The 17,383-nt window shown below is 43.0% G+C and overlaps 4 protein-coding genes across 4 annotated transcripts; all 4 read right to left on the reverse strand.

Annotated features, from left to right (window-relative positions):
• Positions 1-523: 523 nt before the first annotated feature.
• LOC116258650 (protein PHOSPHATE-INDUCED 1-like) lies at positions 524-1,677 on the reverse strand. Its single transcript, XM_031635925.2, has one exon. The coding sequence runs from the start codon at positions 1,570-1,572 to the stop codon at positions 649-651; it is 924 nt and encodes a 307-aa protein (XP_031491785.1). The 5' UTR covers positions 1,573-1,677; the 3' UTR covers positions 524-648.
• Positions 1,678-4,123: 2,446 nt separating this feature from the next.
• Positions 4,124-5,411, reverse strand: LOC116258464 (protein PHOSPHATE-INDUCED 1-like). The gene has a single exon (XM_031635630.2). The coding sequence runs from the start codon at positions 5,205-5,207 to the stop codon at positions 4,287-4,289; it is 921 nt and encodes a 306-aa protein (XP_031491490.1). The 5' UTR covers positions 5,208-5,411; the 3' UTR covers positions 4,124-4,286.
• A 2,244-nt stretch (positions 5,412-7,655) lies between these two features.
• Positions 7,656-8,826, reverse strand: LOC116258316 (protein PHOSPHATE-INDUCED 1-like). The gene has a single exon (XM_031635403.2). The coding sequence runs from the start codon at positions 8,722-8,724 to the stop codon at positions 7,801-7,803; it is 924 nt and encodes a 307-aa protein (XP_031491263.1). The 5' UTR covers positions 8,725-8,826; the 3' UTR covers positions 7,656-7,800.
• A 2,935-nt stretch (positions 8,827-11,761) lies between these two features.
• On the reverse strand, positions 11,762-13,035 carry LOC116258390 (protein PHOSPHATE-INDUCED 1-like). Its single transcript, XM_031635521.2, has one exon. The coding sequence runs from the start codon at positions 12,813-12,815 to the stop codon at positions 11,895-11,897; it is 921 nt and encodes a 306-aa protein (XP_031491381.1). The 5' UTR covers positions 12,816-13,035; the 3' UTR covers positions 11,762-11,894.
• Between the last annotated feature and the right edge of the window lie 4,348 nt (positions 13,036-17,383).

Here is a 17,383-nt window from a genome sequence, read left to right on the forward strand (position 1 = left end):
CACCGTTATAATGGGGGAGCAATAAAGAGACTTCCTTGCAGAGGACAAGAGCAAGAGCATGGAACAACACCTCTTTTCAGAGTTCGCGTCTTCAACACGCCTATGAGGCAAATAAGGGCCTAACCAATGGCCAGAAGAAGTCACTCGAACGTTTCAACACTACGGGATTTCCCTTCTTGAGCGAGCAGACAACGAACGCAACAAACCGAAGGAAATATTCCTTCGAAATGCAGTGGTGCACATAATGACATTTGAATTTTCACCATCAAGGAAAAATTTTCACTTTGCAATGGAGAACAGGTAGGTGGAGGAGGTTAACAAAAGTGCGAGGAAGATGAAAATTCCCAATCAGGTCTCAACCCTGTTACTCTTCAGCAGATTTTTTTTTTTCCTCTTATAATTTTTGTAAAACATGGTGGTCAGGCTCAATTGGTCCCCGTTCAAATTATGATCCTTTTTTTCTTGTAAATTACAGAGGAAAAATGCAGGCCTTTCTAGGAACTTCGCATCGGAAAAAGAGCGATGAGCAAAACCACAATAGCATATCCCTTATTCTGAAACTGTTTACAAACAGATGAACAAAAGAATCGACCGTGTAACATTATCTACAAATACTTCGCCATATGCCATGCCAGGCAAAAGGCTTTATTAGACAAGGGTCGAACAGCTTGAGGTCTTAGGATTCCACAACGCTGGCAAGAGATACTTTCTCCCATTGATCCCATTCGCATTGTAGCTCGCACCAGTGCTTGAATCCAGCAGCAGCTCTCCGGCATATCCAGGATATGCGTTCTTGCCATACATCCCTGGGCATGCGGATGCTGCTTCCATGGGTGCAGCGGCTGGTCCCTGATAGTAGCCGTTCCCAAAGGGGTTGGTCACAGTGCCAGCCAACAGGCTTGCAATGTTGATAATCATTCCATCAATGCCCACATCACCGTTTGGAGCAACCAGTGGTGGCGTCTGAGGACCATAGAGGGGCTGGTGGAATGGCCAAGCACACTGGCCTGGGCATTGGGTCTCAGAGTTGCCTACCCAGATGTAGGCAAACTTCTCCTTCAAACCTTTGGCTAATGGGGCAGAGTCATGGAGGCCACAGCTGCTCATACAGAAGCCCTCCACCGCAACATCCTTGGATGTGAGCACAAGAGTGATGCTGTTGGGAGCCGCAGCTTTGGCAGCCAGGTCTCCGATTTGGGTCCTCTTGAGGGACTTCCCTAACGAGTACTTCTCATCCAACACTTGCTTCCCGAGCAAAACCGTGGCAGCACCCGGCTTGCCAGCCTTCGCCAAGTACTCTTCCGTGATCTTCCACCATGACGAAGTGGATGGGCTTTTCTCTTGATTATGCTGGCCGAGCGACGCAATGAAATCCCCAACAATGGACCTCTGGGAGCCGGAGAATTGGCCGTACCAGACAACGTTGATGGGGAGGGTGCCTCGAAGCAAGGCGCCCCTGTGGTAACTCAGAACAAGAGGGGGTTGCTGCACAAGGGCAGTGAGCCTCCTCCCTCCAAGGCATGCCTGAACCAAACTGAGGAAGACGACAAACGTCACTAGTGAAATCCCCATTTCAACTTTGGCAAAGAAGATACCTTCTGATGAAATTGGTGTAGTAGAAAAGGAATACAAGAAGAAACTGTGACTTGGTTGTGTGGTTGCAGGGAATGGGCACAAGAAGAGTTTATATAGAAGAGAGGAGAGAGAGAAAGAGAATACGCGGACAGTTGAGACCGTCCTCAAGCAGATGAGAACCGACCAGCTGTCTCCGTGTGTTTATTTAAATGCCCTTCTCCTTGGCTCACAGAATACGTATTATTCTGCTTGCCACCGCGAAAGGTGCGGGCATTGGGCGAGGGATAGTAAATGGCTTAGAAAGCTGGCATCCGAGTGTAGAGTATCGTGAACGGCGCCAATGGATAGGCTCCAACCTCTCCTTCCTGGAAATGCCACAGGTAGCCGCTCCATAATTAGATCACCAACTTTGGGAATGGAGCTCCTTGCGGACTTTGAGCTCTCCTTCCTGGAAATGCCACAGGCAGCCGCTTCATAATTAGATCACCTGCTTTGTGAATGGTCAATGGAGTTCCTTACGTTGACAGTGAAGTCACCAACCTCTTTTAGTGGCATTATTTGATTGCTTAAACAACCTTCTAATACCACCTACGATTTGCTTGGGTTGGTAAACCAGCAAAAGAAGATGAAAGGGAACAAGTTTCATTTAGGCCTGGCTCATTCACCTCAAATGCCAGTTCGAGTTCAATTTGCTAGAGCCTACAACAGATCACAGTGTTCTTTGCACATCAACTGAAATGCTCAAAAGCTTCAAGGACACAAGACGACCTCAGTAATCTGACCTGATCAATCATATTCATTGTTCATTTTTAGATAAGCCAAGATTTCAGATATTTCGAAGGCAAGTGACAAAAAGTCATGAATTTTATCACCTAGGAGGTAGGAGGAATATGTCAGTGCATGGAGAAAAATAATAATGTATCGTTGGTGTTGCAGGTGTTCTGGTCAATCATGTGCTGGATATCTTTGGCGTGTGTGGCTTGGATTTCATGTTGCAGCAGCAAGGCCTCCCCCACACCGTGTACTCTTTGACCTTAGGCCTCCTTAATCAGTACGTGCGCCCATCCCTCATTGGGTCTTGTCGCACATAGGGCACCAACCATTACTCGTAACTCTTCAGCATCTAGACAACCGGCTGCCATTAGTTTAAAGACCCTTCCTCACCAGCAGACACAGCAGAATATCTAATATATAGAGATGGAAAGGAGGGATAAGGAAGAATGTTGATCAGGAGACAAAGTGTAGAGATGCGCACGGGTGAATGGCTATCTTGCTCAGTTGGACATGTTCCTCATCAGAGGAACCAGAGCTGAAATTCGATTTTTCGTTCCTTTCTTTTCAATATTCCTCTGCACGTTTAGATTTATTTCTTGCCTCTCTATCTCTCACTCTCTCACCTTTATTTATATGCGCATCCGCGTGTGTACGTGTGCGTGTCTCCATCAATCTGTGCGTTTTTGCCCACACGCTCACATTACATGAAGCACCTTCTAATCTTGAAATTTACATGTTAGTTGCTCATTTTATAGACTTTTAAAGGAACAATGATGAAAATTCTGCCAAGTACATTTCGTCACTTCCATCTGCAACTTCTACATGTCTAGTTAAGATTATGGAAGCTGTATTAGCTAGTTCCAGCTACTGATGTGTTAGCTTCGGTCCTGGGTAGCTAAAGCAATGACAATGAGTTACTTAGAACCCAGGCAGTCGGATCACGTGAAGTGACAAGATGAAAGAAAGGTCATCGTTTTTCTGCCACAGTAACTTTGCAGAAATGTCTTTCGGTTTTACTTTCTGAAGGTCTAGATTGAACAGCAATTTTCAGATCCACATCAATGACTTCATAAATGAGTCTATAGATAATGTAAGGATGTTAATGAGGATGCAACCATTTAAGAAGATAGTACGTTATAAGGTTAAATATGAACCAGTTGGCTTAATTTAAACTGTTCATTTCCCAAGGCCCATACCGCTTGTCGGCACTCCATTAAGATGAACTTATCCGTTGCCTGAAGAAAAGCAAACCTGGGAGTCATTTACGGTTAAATTTTTGTTTGTACTTAATTATTAATGTTTTTTTCTCTTCCTATTAATGTTATGAACAGTATTAGTATTATTGCTGCTATTGTTACTGTTTCTAGTATTATTATTATTTGAGAAAGTGGGGACAGCGTTGGTCCATCGAAGCTGTGGAAACAGAGGGTTCCTCTGAGGTTTTTGAAACAGTCATCAAGCATATCTCACTAATCTTACAAAATCACCTGCCGCACTAAATATTATAAAATTTAGAAGTTTAGTTTTGTATTAAAGATTATGAAAGATATTCAAGAGCTTATAAAAAGAGTTGTTGAAGCAGTTGATAGTCGTTTCTTGGTTTTTGTAGCGCTGAAACTAAGAGGCGGGCTCAAATCAGTCGAACCAAGGAACGGAACTCTAGAGTATCGGTTAGTTACACAAGATGCTCTGCACCATATATGCACCAAGAAAGCCTAAGATGGAAACCAGAACACTCGAAAATATTTCGGAAGGAATAGTAGGAACAAGAAAATTCGATAACAATAGTTACAATTTTATTATGCAATTAGTCCACAAAGGGTTGAACAAACGCCAAGTAGAAGAATAAACGAACGAATACAGAAGAAGTTCAAGAACATCTGGTTTTTTATAATTTATCTACGACACGTGGCATCCCAGTCCTTTTTTCCCGAGCTTCACATAAGGGTCGAGCAAGCAGAGGTCACAGGATTCCAGAGTGCTGGCAGCAGATACTTTCTCCCGTTAATTCCATTTGCGTTGTAGCTCGCACCAGTGCTCGAATCCACCAAGAGGTCCCCTGCATACCCTGGGTACGCATTCTTTCCATAGATTCCTGGACACGCCGATGCTGCTTCCAGAGGGGCAGTAGCTGGCCCCTGAAAGTAGCCATTCCCAAAGGGGTTGGTCACAGTACCAGCCAGCAGGCTTGCAATGTTGATGATCATTCCATCAACACCCACATCACCATTTGGTGCAACCAGCGGTGGAGTCTGAGGACCGTAGAGGGGCTGGTGGAATGGCCAAGCGCACCGGCCTGGGCATTGTGTCTCAGAGTTGCCCACCCAGATGTATGCAAACTTCTCCTTCAACCCTTTGGCCATTGGTGCAGAGCCATGAAGGCCACAGCTGCTCATACAGAACCCATCAACCACAACATCCTTGGATGTGAGCACAAGAGTGATGCTGTTGGGAGTGGCAGCTTTTGCCGCCAGGTCTCCGATTTGGGTCCTCTGAATGGACTTCCCCAACGAGTACTTCTCATCTAACACCTGCTTGCCGAGCAAAACTGTGGCAGCGCCGGGCTTGCCAGCCTTCACTAAGTACTCTTCTGTGATCTTCCACCAAGACGAGACGGCTGGGCTTGTCTCTTGATTGTGGGAGTCGAGAGAGGCAAGGAAATCGTTAACAATGGACCTCTGGGAGGGCAAGAATTGGCCATACCAGACAATGTTGATTGGAAGGTTGCCCTGAAGCAGGGCGCCCTTGTGGTAGGTGAGGACAAGAGGTGGCTGCTGCACGAGGGCAGTGAGCCTTCTCCCTCCAAGACACGCCTGAAACAAACCGAGGAAGATGACAAGCTTCACCAGCGAAATCATTCTTTTTCCAAATTTGGTTTCTCTTCTGGGAACGAGAAAACTGTACTTGGAAGACCAAAGGGGAATGAAAGACGAAAAACGCTCGCTTAGTGGTGCGGTGGCATCATCGGGAGAGGAGAACACGTTTATATAGAGGAGGAACCTCCTTCCTCATGGAGAAGGGAAACTGCCGTCGGTGTTGGACTTGTAGTCTACCGATTCCGAGAAAGAGACGGAGACGCTGTTGCTTTCGGTGGCGTGCTTGGCGGCCGGTGGGTGAGTCAACAAAGCGAGCGGCAGCCAGACGAAGTCAACCGGATACGAATCAATTGCCGACGATATTTGACGGCATGAGGAACAGTGTGAACTCAAAATGTTTTTTTAAGGCTTGCTACTTGCCAGATGTCGGATGCGTAAACGCGTGGTGATTTCTCGGCTTATACACGCATCTCTATCGAGTTAGACACTTTTGAACATATGGATTCTGTAAATGAGTTCACGTCTGTCTCCCAAACAAGGTACCAGCATCCAATGCGAGATTGGTTTTTAATATCTATTCTGGATATTGTTTTCTTTTGTCGAATAATATTCCTTGATTAGGTTCATCGAAAATATTTCTGAGAATGATGCCTCCTTCTTGTTGCCTAAAACGGGAACATGGGTAAGTTGCTGGATTTGTATCTCAAGGGTACATTTTGGAAAAGGAAAAAAAAATCTTCTTCACGGTTTTGATTGTTATAATCCGATATGTGATTAATCCTCAATTGAATGAATTGGATTCAACAAGAAATTTCTGATTCAATTAGGGATCGAATGCAAGCATGTTGTAGTTACCTGGCCAATAGATACCTAAATTCCCTGGACATCAAAATCCGAAGTCATGTATAAACTGTGATGTGGTTTTTATCTGTTTGGTATTTGAATTCATATCTGATTCTGCTTCAAATTAGACAATATCTGGATAGCCGGATACAATTTCAGCTATATCCTATTTCAATGTAATTGGTGGGCATCCCTATACATGAGGGGGGAAAGGGAAAAAGAGAGGTGAATCATTTAACACACCGGGGGAGTGAATGAAACACAATTCGGTACAAATTCGGTAATTTTAATTATTAAAAAGAAGCTTTTTTCTTTTTTTCGTTTTTTTTTTAAATTCTTTCATAGCATAAATTTTGCTTTAGCAGTTGGGTGTGTGAAAATATTGGCTCCGTAACTTTAGTTTATCCTATGATTTCCCACCTCCACATATGCCTGAAGAGCAGAGACCAATTCAGATTGTGGGTTTAAACCTTCTCATACAGTTCCCTTTTAATGATGGTCAGAATTGGACCGACTTATGTTAAAACTCAAATGCGGGTCAGAGTTCCACCATTGTCTATTACATGTATGTTCAAGGAAGTACTTTGTCCTTTTAAATTACAAGTCGCAGAGAAAGAGAGGGCGAGATATGCAGGAGACAAGAAAATGTAAGGAGATATTTTAATCTCTTTACTTCCAGGTGCATTGTTTTTCAGGGCGTGCAAGGGAGAGGCCCACCCATCTACCGTTGGTTTTGACTTTGGGTCAAGCAGGCATCAAGTTATGTTTGTAGTGCGATTTCCCTTCAAAGTTTTGCAGGAAAGACTTGTAACGATCCAAATCTATGCAGAATTTCCTCCTACCTACTAGATTTTCTCTACATAGCTCGACTTTTTACCGCGCCGCGCACAAATTTAAATTTGCACAAAATTGATCTATAACAGCCATATTTAGTAATCAAACTAAGTTTGCAGAAAGAATTTACAACCCAGTTCTTCAGTTAATCGTAGTAAAGAAAAAACGTGTTGATGAAAACAGAAGGTAATTAAGAATTTAATGCGATGATGAAAGTTAAAGAGAATTGTATAAGTGATAACGCAGAATGGCCATGTTGAGAACAATGATGAAAGAGTACATATTGTTACACACAGAAGATGATGACGATTATAATGACAGGGCCCGAGCACTCCCCAGAGAGATGCCTACAAACAATTCTGCGGCTATCAGTCATACAATTCTTCTAGAGTTCTGAAGTATAAGGTTTAGAAAGTACATCACATTCTGGATAGGAGAATTAAGCAGTAAAAGTGAAAAGTTTCCTGTGGCACTAGAACTGCCAATTGTGCAATTTCACAATTTTCTATTCCTTTCAGGGATATCTCAATCGGACAATTTTCCAGGATTGGTTTTCTGGTTGGTAAATATACTTGGGCTTGTAGTCTGATTTACTTTTTATCATTCAAACACCAATCCCTTGATCGTGAACCTATAACTCAGCAGTTAACTGTAGAGCTTCCCTGCTAAAGAAATATTGCGTTTGGTTCTTTTCTTCTGATCGAGGGCCATTACGAGAACACCATAAACCACCGCGTTCTGTTTCTTCCACACCGAAAAGATAAGGGAAAAATAGATTCTCGAGTAAGCAATGATAGACCAAAAATCGCGGGGGAACAAACAAAGGATTCCATTACTAAACATGTGAGGGTTCTACAACGCATTGAAAGAATGCTAAGCGGTCACTCTAAATTAACCATCGCAAACAATGAATGAATCCGGTATATATTTACAACACTGATATATGTCCTCTCTGGTTTTAGACCAGAGTAAAACAAGAAGAAGTCTTAGGATCCCAAAGCGCAGGCAACAGATACTGGCGCCCGTTGATTCCATTTGCATTGTAGCTTGCTCCACTTGCCGAATCTACCAACAGGTCTCCGGCATATCCAGGATATGCGTTCTTGCCATACATCCCTGGACACGCTGATGCTGCTTCCATGGGCGCAGTGGCTGCTCCCTGGAAGTAGCCATTCCCAAAGGGATTGGTCACAGTGCCAGCCAACAGGCTTGCAATGTTGATGATCATTCCATCAACGCCCACATCACCGTTTGGAGCAACCAGCGGTGGCGTCTGAGGACCATAGAGGGGCTGGTGGAATGGCCAAGCACACTGGCCAGGGCATTGGGTCTCAGAGTTACCTACCCAGATGTAGGCAAACTTCTCCTTCAAACCTTTGGCTAATGGGGCAGAGTCATGGAGGCCACAGCTGCTCATACAGAAGCCCTCCACCGCAACATCCTTGGATGTGAGCACCAGAGTGATGCCATTGGAGGCAACAGCCTTGGCAGCCAGGTCCTTGATTTGGGTTCTCTTGAGGGACTTGCCCAATGAGCACTCCTCATCAATGACCTGCTTTCCGAGCAGAACGTTTGTGGTGCTTGGCCTGCCTGCCTTGGCCGAGTACTCCTCTGTGAGCTCCCACCAAGACGAAACAGCTGGGCTCTTCTCTTTCGTCCGTTGATTGAGAGAAGTGAGGAAATCAACAACGATGGACCTCTGGGCGGCCGTGAAACGGCCATACCAGACAATGTTGACTGGGAGGGCGCCATGGAGCAGGTCACCCTTGTGATAGGTGAGGACAAGAGGAGGCTGCTGCACAAGGGCAGTGAGACCCCTCCCCCCTCCAATGCACACCTGGACCAAACTGAGGAAGACGACGGCCTTTACTAGTGAAATCATTCTGCTGATCTCCGATTTTCTCAAGGAAGACCAGTAAACTAGAAACTTGGGACAATAGAAGGGGATAGATGGTAGGTTTGGTTGTGTGGAGGGAGAGGAGGGCGCAAGGGGAGTATAAATAGAAGCTTCTGGCTTCTGCTGCTCTCTTCATGGTTCCTTCGTACCTTCCTTTCAGCCCAGCTGTCAAGCCACGAGAGAGAGAGAGAGATCGTCAGCAGGCAGCTGTTCATTACTAAGAGAACACTGTTTTAGGTGGTGAGGTGGGCTGCAGCTAGGCTGGTAGTGGTCCCTCGTCTTACGTGGCCGTGGATGGGCCAAAAGGAGGACGCCATAGGCACCACCCGCAGCCGCGGAGTGAGTGAGCACGCTTCAAAATGATCGGCGTCAATGGCGTTCCGAGCGACAGATGATCGATCATTCATGAAGCTGATTAATGAAAACAAAAAATGACTATTTTTTAATTCTTGACGTGACCCAGAAGCGTCCAGCTTCCTCGAATCATCCACTGTACACGCGCCTTTGTCCATCGTCACCTTCAATGAGATGGCATGGAAGCGGCCGCAGCCATCAGCTTTGTCTTTCTCGCTCGTTGCGCTCGAACAACGCGCTTCGATTCCAGCAGGCACGCTTCTTCGACTTAAATCGGATTCTGCGCAACGGAAAGAGCAGAGAAATTTGTTTAGGGGAACGTAGACATAAAAGATTTAATGGGAGGATGTTCCTATCTGCATTTTGGGTGCGATGCGATGGATTCATACGTAGACACAAACAACTTTTTCCATGTATTCCTGGTAGCATTTGGATTGCCTTCCAAGGTGCAGTTTTGGAGGCAAAAGCGTTTTTGTTTAGAGTTTTTCAATGACATCAAAATTGGATTTAAGAACAATACAGTTTTGATAAATTATAATTTTAAAAAGGAATTGAATCACATGATTCTGAAATTTTCATTCTTCAACCAAAATTCCAAATCATCAAAAGCCTCCTTTACATAACAGAACTGGTTTTCACAAAACAACTTTGTTGAGGACATGATCATCCTTGCACGCCCTCATTGATTGATTTCCCTCTCCCCAAAAGAATAAGAAAACAGAGGAACAGGAAAGTGGCCAACAAGGGATGACCCAATAGCTGATGGAGTCTTCATTTCATTCTCTGCTCTATTTATGGGCAAATAGGCCTTAGACCGTATGAAACTTTTTTTTTGCACTCTCAAAAGAGGGTTAAAAACAACAAGAAAGAAAACAAATATTTAAGTGGTTCGAAACAAAAATCTTTTATGTCCACGGTTGCACAGATCTTTTACTATTCACTCACGAAGAAAAACACAAACACTTTCAAAAAAGACTCAATAAAAACTGCGGCCCTTCTCTTAACATAAGGATTAGAGCGAAACTAGTATTTGTACAAAATGACATAAATACTCAATATAAATCAAGTTCTATACACCAACATTGACATACTAGCCACACCCACCTTCTTGCTCAATTACATGTCTGGTGAAAGAAGGTGACAAAATAAAGAAATCGACAGGCGCATGCGCACGGGGGGGCTAAACTAAAGAAGGAGAGTAAAAATGCCAGTTGGATTTGTTTTTGTATTTAACGGCCTCAAGATGCAATGCTGTGGATATAGGCATCCAAGGTAAACCAACTTGCACTATATTTATGGGTTTTGTCTTCGTTGGTCATCTGGAATCGACATGTATCATCGTTTCGAGACGCCTTTATTAAATAAAGAATCAAATTCGGTGCATGCAGTGCAGATTCTATCTGTTGAAATAACGAGTGAAGTTCCGCCTTTCAAAATGACTGGCGTTCGTCATTCTGGCGGACTCGCACGAATTACAACCGAGTAAGGAGGGCGCAAGTTAACGTGCATTAGTCTCGGTAAAGTCAAGATGTGGTCCTGTTGATATGAGGAAGGCAAGGTTTAAAAAAAAAATGTCAAATCCAGATCATTCTTGGTAAAATAATGACTTTTGACTTGTTTTACGAATTGAAAATCTTCGCAATTTGACATGAGACTGGCTTGAGATTGCTAAAAAAAACCACCTACATGTCGGCCCCACCATAAAAATATGATACTTCCAAAGATGGGGTCTTATATGATGCAATCTGAGTTACATCCAAATCTTTATTAGGCCATAGCCCACAAAGTAAAAGCTGGTCAAAAGCGAGTCGAAAATTATTACACATACGTGTACAAAACGAGAATGGGGAAAAAGAAATATTTAAAATATGTCTTCTTTTGTCAAGAGGACTTCTAAAATATTGCACAGGAATGAGCTTAGAAAGACAGGTGAAGCAGACAGGAATTGGCAAACTTTTAGGGCTTGTGCAAGCATCGTTGAATTGATCAAAGTTTCAAAAAAGAGAAATTAGATGCGGGCAGCATTTCCAGCTTTAAGGAATATTTGCAAGTTTAGTGTTGAAGGAAACAAAGATTGTTACCTGAGTCGCATTAAACATAATCACAATAATTCCAATCTTTGTGGAAGCTTTTGGTACCATGGGTAAAACTTTTACAGGTCTAAAAGTTGAAAACTCTGTCTTCATTTATGCCTTTTTAACGCACTAGGAAATTCGATGTTCAGGAAACACGACCGGTGCAGGGCCAAGCTCTGCTTATTGTTAGAATGTATGATGGGTGAAATAATCAAGAGCTCGGTTTTAGCTAAGCAGTGCTTGTGGTTGCATGCAAGTATGATCATGTCAGCATGAGGAGAAAATATTCTTTTTGGCATATGGATTTTTTATCAAAGCTGCTAATATGCAGCTGAATACTGACTCTTTTGGCTTAGTAAAAGTTCTTATGGCAGTGTACAAGTGGTCACTGTGATGTTTTCCGATCTTGGAATTCTATTTTTAAGTTTTTAACAAGCATTGCTTGTGGGGCAGTTGACCGTCAGGGGTTTGGACATTAGAATCTCCGTTTAAATCTCCATAATCGGCTATTAGGTGGAATGTATCAAGGTGCAACTTGCACATTCCATATCAGAAGTTGAAGGACATAAGATTGAGAGGTTCACACGAGAAGCTTTGCATTCAAGACGAGATTTATTAAAGAAACTATCTGGATGATTGATTAACCGTTCAAATTTTTGAAATAATACCAAAAAGAATATGTTTATATACAATCGTCGGCACCAGGGCAACCTTCAGTTAAGCTTTCTACACAAGCGTGGAACAAGCAGAGGTCTTGGGATTCCAAAGTGCTGGCAAGAGATATTTTCTTCCATTGACCCCATATGCATTGTAGCTTGCACCAGTGGTTGGATCCACCAACAGATCCCCTGCATAACCTGGATACGCGTTCTTCCCATACACTCCTGGACATGCCGATGCTGCTTCCATGGGAGCAGTGGCTGGCCCTTGAAAGTAGCCATTCCCGAAGGGGTTGGTCACTGTAGCAGCCAGCAGGCTTGCAATGTTAATGATCATCCCATCCACCCCCACATCACCGTTTGGTGGCACTAATGGCGGGGCCTGAGGCCCATAGAGAGGCTGGTGGAACGGCCATGCGCACTGGCCTGGGCATTGGATCTCAGAGTTGCCCACCCAGATGTAGACAAACTTCTCCTTCAAGCCTTTGGCTAAGGGTGCAGAGTCATGGAGGCCGCAGCTGCTCATGCAGAAATCCTCCACTGCGACATCCTTGGACGTCAGCACAAGAGTGATGCCATGAGCACTCGCAGCCTTGGCTGCCAAGTTTCTGATTTGGGTTCTTTTGAGGAACTTCCCTAACGAGTGCTTCTCGTCCAGCACCTGCTTTCCCAGCACCACCATGGTATTCGTAGGCTTGCCCGCTTTAATCATATACCCCTCGGTGATCTCCCACCATGATGCCACAGAAGGGCTCATCCTCTTATTCGTTTGGTTGAGAGAAGTCACAAAGTCACTAACGTAGGACCTCTGGAAAGGAGTGAACTCCCCATACCAAACGATGTTGATGGGGAGCTTCCCGTGGAGGAGGGCACCTTTGTGATAGGTAAGAACAAGGGGTGACTGCTCCACCAATGCAGTAAGCCTCCTAGAACCAAAGCAGGCTTGAATCAAAACCAGGAAGACGACCATCCTCACAAGGTAGGCCATGATTGCGAACAGATTCAAGTCAGAGGGACAAGAGTGCCTGATTCTTTAGAAATTGAAGAATTAAGATGGAGGATGTTGCAGAAATGGGGGAAACGAGATTGGAGAAATTTTGGGTGTCTGCCTTGTTGGTTGGACAGACAAAAGGCCAAACGGCCCATTATATAGGGAGTGGGGACGGTAGGTCTACTGGCTAAGGTTTAGAGGGAGCTTCTCTGTTACCAGATGCCAGCTTCCTCGCTGATGACACGGAATCACGAGATTCACTCCTCTGGCAGATTCTTTAAGCCCTTTCTCTGCACCAAACAGAAAAAGAACAGAAAAAAAAAAAAAAAAAAGAAACTTGGGGTATGGAAGCTGGAGTTGGAAGCGGGTTTGCTTTTGTTTGTACATATTAATCTGGGGCTTGCTGGCAATGGTCCCTTGGGGTGGGAAGCATCGAAGCAAGGACTAGCTGGGGAGTGGGGACTCCCCCGTGAATCCCTCTTTCACTTTTGGGATAGCCGGATAAGGACTAAGATCTACTGCCAACAGATTGGTGAGGGTTTCTGGGAGCCTTCTCTTGCAAAGTTAGAGAAACTCCTTCCACTTATCTAATCATCATCTCATACAGCCACTTCGAGGCATTACTATCATCCGATCTTGGGTTTTAAGAATTAGTAGTCCGAACCATCTTTTCAGTTAAGTAGTCTTAGACTAAGCTTTTCCAGCAACTTGGATGTCAAAAATAAACAACTAATATGTTCAGAGTAACCTAATGGCTTCAAATCATGACAGAAAATGCCCGTTCCCTGACTACATTGATGCAGATTGGCATCTCATATTCCACTTGTCGCCTCATCAAAATAAATCAATTTCTTTTTTTTTTTTTGTGAATGCACCTAAGAATACAAATGTCAAGCAAAAAACAAAAAAAAAGAAGCCTAATGCAAGCATTTGGATGGTTAAATCTGCATTCGTTGTGTAAGAGATCCCGTGAAAAAGACAGATTAATTACTGACTAATTAGACGGTTGAGAGTTGAAACCATGGTTGTGTCTGTCGTACTGTGTGGCCATAAAATTGAATCCGGCTGCGAAGGTCAACCAATGGTCTGGGGAGGGAAGGCAAACACTGTGGACTATTAGGCAGAGTTGCCGGGTTGCTCCAAGGCAAAAGACCTAAGAAGCCGATAAATGCTTGAAAGCCACAACAACCTGTACCCATGCTTATCCTGCAGGTGGAGCAGGAGAATCTTTCGAGAATGAAATTATAAATTATACAGGAAAAAGTTAAATAAATAAATGTGCGTGCCTCCGTGTGTGTGTGTGTGTAAAAATGAATGCATACAAAGCCGCAACTGGATTTATTCATCACACGTTTTATGGGAGTCAATTTTATATCAAAATTCACACTTTTTGCTGCAGTGTAAGAAAAAAGAACTACTTAAAAATCTGAAGTCTCATACACATTGCATGTCAAGTTAATTAAAACTTCATCTGCAGGAGGGCGCCAGTTCACGGCTGGGTTAAGGCAGGCAAGAACTGAGGAAATCTGGGCAGAGATGCGGGGTTTGTGATCTGTATATAGAGACCAAATTAAGAAACAAGGCAAAAGAAGGTAGAACAAAGACCGTGGAACATTAGGCAGAGCTGCTTTGTTTTTGAATGAAAAAACACCCCAAAGACAGATAATGGAAATTGCTTAAAAACCAGATCAGGTGGGTAGCGAAGCTGAATGATTTACAGAGTAGCTAGGAAGAATCTCTCGAGACCAGAGGACATGAATTACATGGGGAGAGCAGGGAAGCACACTATTTGAATAATCCTACTGATTATATGATCTTGCTGTCAAGCCATACATCTAGATTCCTTTCTTCTCAAGATATGTAGGGCAGACTAGGCTCCTACATTGGGTAGGTTGACCAGAACCTATCTTTAATTAATTAAACTGAGAAGCTGCAGCACTAGCTTGTGTCACTACTGATGAAAACATGGGTCTCATTTCCACTCAACTTGAATATTTACGTTTATCATTAACATCATAGATCGAATTAAATAAAGAAGCAGCGAGAGTCGATTGTTGGGACGTGTGAAAAGAGCGTGCTTGCACGAACCTGCTAATCAACGTTTACAATATAGTTCAAAGCATGACAGCCTTTAGGCGGATTGAAGACTTTTTTTTAGTCTTAAAACACTGTGAATACGGATGGATTTCTCTGTCTTTGCATGTGTCTTAAGCTTAAGATTTTCCTTTCTTCGTGCCCATAATTTTTCGAGAGAATTCCTAATTGTCTAATGTGAGAGCATATTGCAGTCCTTTTTTCTTTTGCTCGCTTTATGATATTGGGATCCAATATAATGTGACAAATATGTCCAATCAACAAAATTTCAAAATTATCATGAATTCATATTGTCTATAAATTAACTAGCCGAACCTAATCACAGTTTGAAACGATATATGTAAACTCTTAATGAACTTAAAACACCTGGACATACTATATGTATGGTTAACATTGAGCATCAGGATACCCACATTTGTTGCTGCACGCAGATATCAGGTGACCACCTGATCCCGCTTCATCGCCTACTTTTAGTTATAACTGATCTTATCCAATTTAACTTTTTCATATGAATTTCTAGGTGAAATCACACAACACCGATGTATTCCTGCCCGCGGTATGTTTGAATCTATGGTCCCCATTAGCAAGTAACTTATGAGCATTTATATGAAAGTTCATTTCAATGGTCTTACTTTCCCAGCATGTCACCACTTAATAAGCTCTTTATTTATCCCTGTTCTTTCCCTCTACGTCACCTTTTCATGTATATCTACAATAAATGATGTAAAAAACCATCCACAACTTTATCTTCGAATGGAGAAACACAAGCCTTATAATGAAGACAACAACACGTAGCTAAGACCAAACTGTTCAAGAAGATGGTAATCGATCCCTGTTTAATTTCCACAATCTTATTGATATTGATGATGATGGCAATGATTAATTTTGATATTCACCAATTTTATAGCCAGCTTGAGCTGTCCAGAAACCCTACTTTCGTTTCGGTTCGAAAGAGATGCATACTCCTATTGTGAAGTGAAGAAAAGAAGGCCGTGTCTAGGTGTGGCTTTTAAGAAACCAAGGAAAGGAGGGGCTTTGCTTTTTTGACCGAGTAAAGATTCACAGCTGTACTCTTTGCTTGAATTGTTTCCCTAGGATTCCATTTTCCTTTCTTTTGCTCCCTTTATAAATGGAGTCATGGAGCTGGCAAAGCTGCTACGCGTAATTGGTTTAAATGCCTCGTGATGACCTCAATTTCCTTGAGTTGGTGCCCCCTTTTTAATGCATTTGCACCCAATTCACCTAAAGAGTTACTTCATATGTGAACTGTAAAGATAAATCTTACTGCGAAAGTTGCCAATAGACAGGGTTTCACGTCCTTCAAGTTGACCCAAAAGCTCTTAATTTTTGAGGTCCTTGGTGGCAGATATTAACCATTAACTGCTCCCATTAATTGAGAAATTAAATTTTTATTTGACTGGAGAGACAGGGCAGCGTCGTTTTTCTTTCTCGATGAGAACTAGGAGAACTCCGGATGGTCTGAAGCGGTAGTAGAAATTAAACAAGATCCTTGATTTTAGAGTACCACTTGAAGAGATGCCAATGAATGTTTACCAGTTTGGGTCCACCAGGTAATAAATCCTGAATAGGTTGTTCGTCGGCGTTTGTGCCATTGCAACAACATTTATGTGATTGAAGCCACTTAAGCAATTCTGCCGTATCGTCCTCCTTGAAATCAAAAAAGAAAAAGAAGAAGGATAGTCTTACTCCTCATCATCTTGCATCTTGGTCATTTCTTCCTCTTTCATGCTTTGATTTGCTTTGCTTTGAGCTTCCATTTATAATGATCTCTTAAAATCCTCTTTTATTCGAATGGAGGCAAAGAAAAAGGGATTCCTTTCCTTTTCTTTTCTCCTAAGGCCCACATCCTACCAACATTGAAAAAAACCAAAATTTCGACACGGTGGAAATGGTCCCAAATTTAAAGAAAATGAAGCTAGCCGAGAAAAGGTGGGTCAAAACTTGCCGGACCGGCGTTTACTCACTGGCCTTTTCTTCTTTTATTTGCTTTCTAAAGTTCGTTTCAGGGTTTGGTGCAAACCGGAAACAACTTTATCTTCCAACAGCAGGGCAAATCTTCGAGTATTATTCTTTCTTTGTTCCAACTCTTTTTTTTTTTTTTTTTTAAAGGTACTACTTCCCTCAACATCTGATCACCCAAAGTGGTCGATCAAATTAGTTTTACAAATCCATTCAGTCACTGTTGGCTCACCAACTTCCCCACTCCTGTCCACCATTTCCAATGTGCAGAAACTATGAACATGAATATAATAAAACCCGTCAATTTTCGAAGGCGAAAGATTCGACTTTTCCCATCGTTTTTTTTTCTAAAACGAAAAGAGAAAAGAAAATTTCACATTGAGCCCCCAAAATATAGAGACGAGTACAAAAGTTCGCCGGCTGTCTGTTCTGCCACGCGCGTCCGGGAAACCTGCTAATAACTGACGTGTAAAGCCCGCAAATCCAAGCTT

The sequence above is a fragment of the Nymphaea colorata genome, chromosome 8 (assembly GCF_008831285.2).
Source record: "Nymphaea colorata isolate Beijing-Zhang1983 chromosome 8, ASM883128v2, whole genome shotgun sequence".
Taxonomy (NCBI): domain Eukaryota; kingdom Viridiplantae; phylum Streptophyta; class Magnoliopsida; order Nymphaeales; family Nymphaeaceae; genus Nymphaea; species Nymphaea colorata.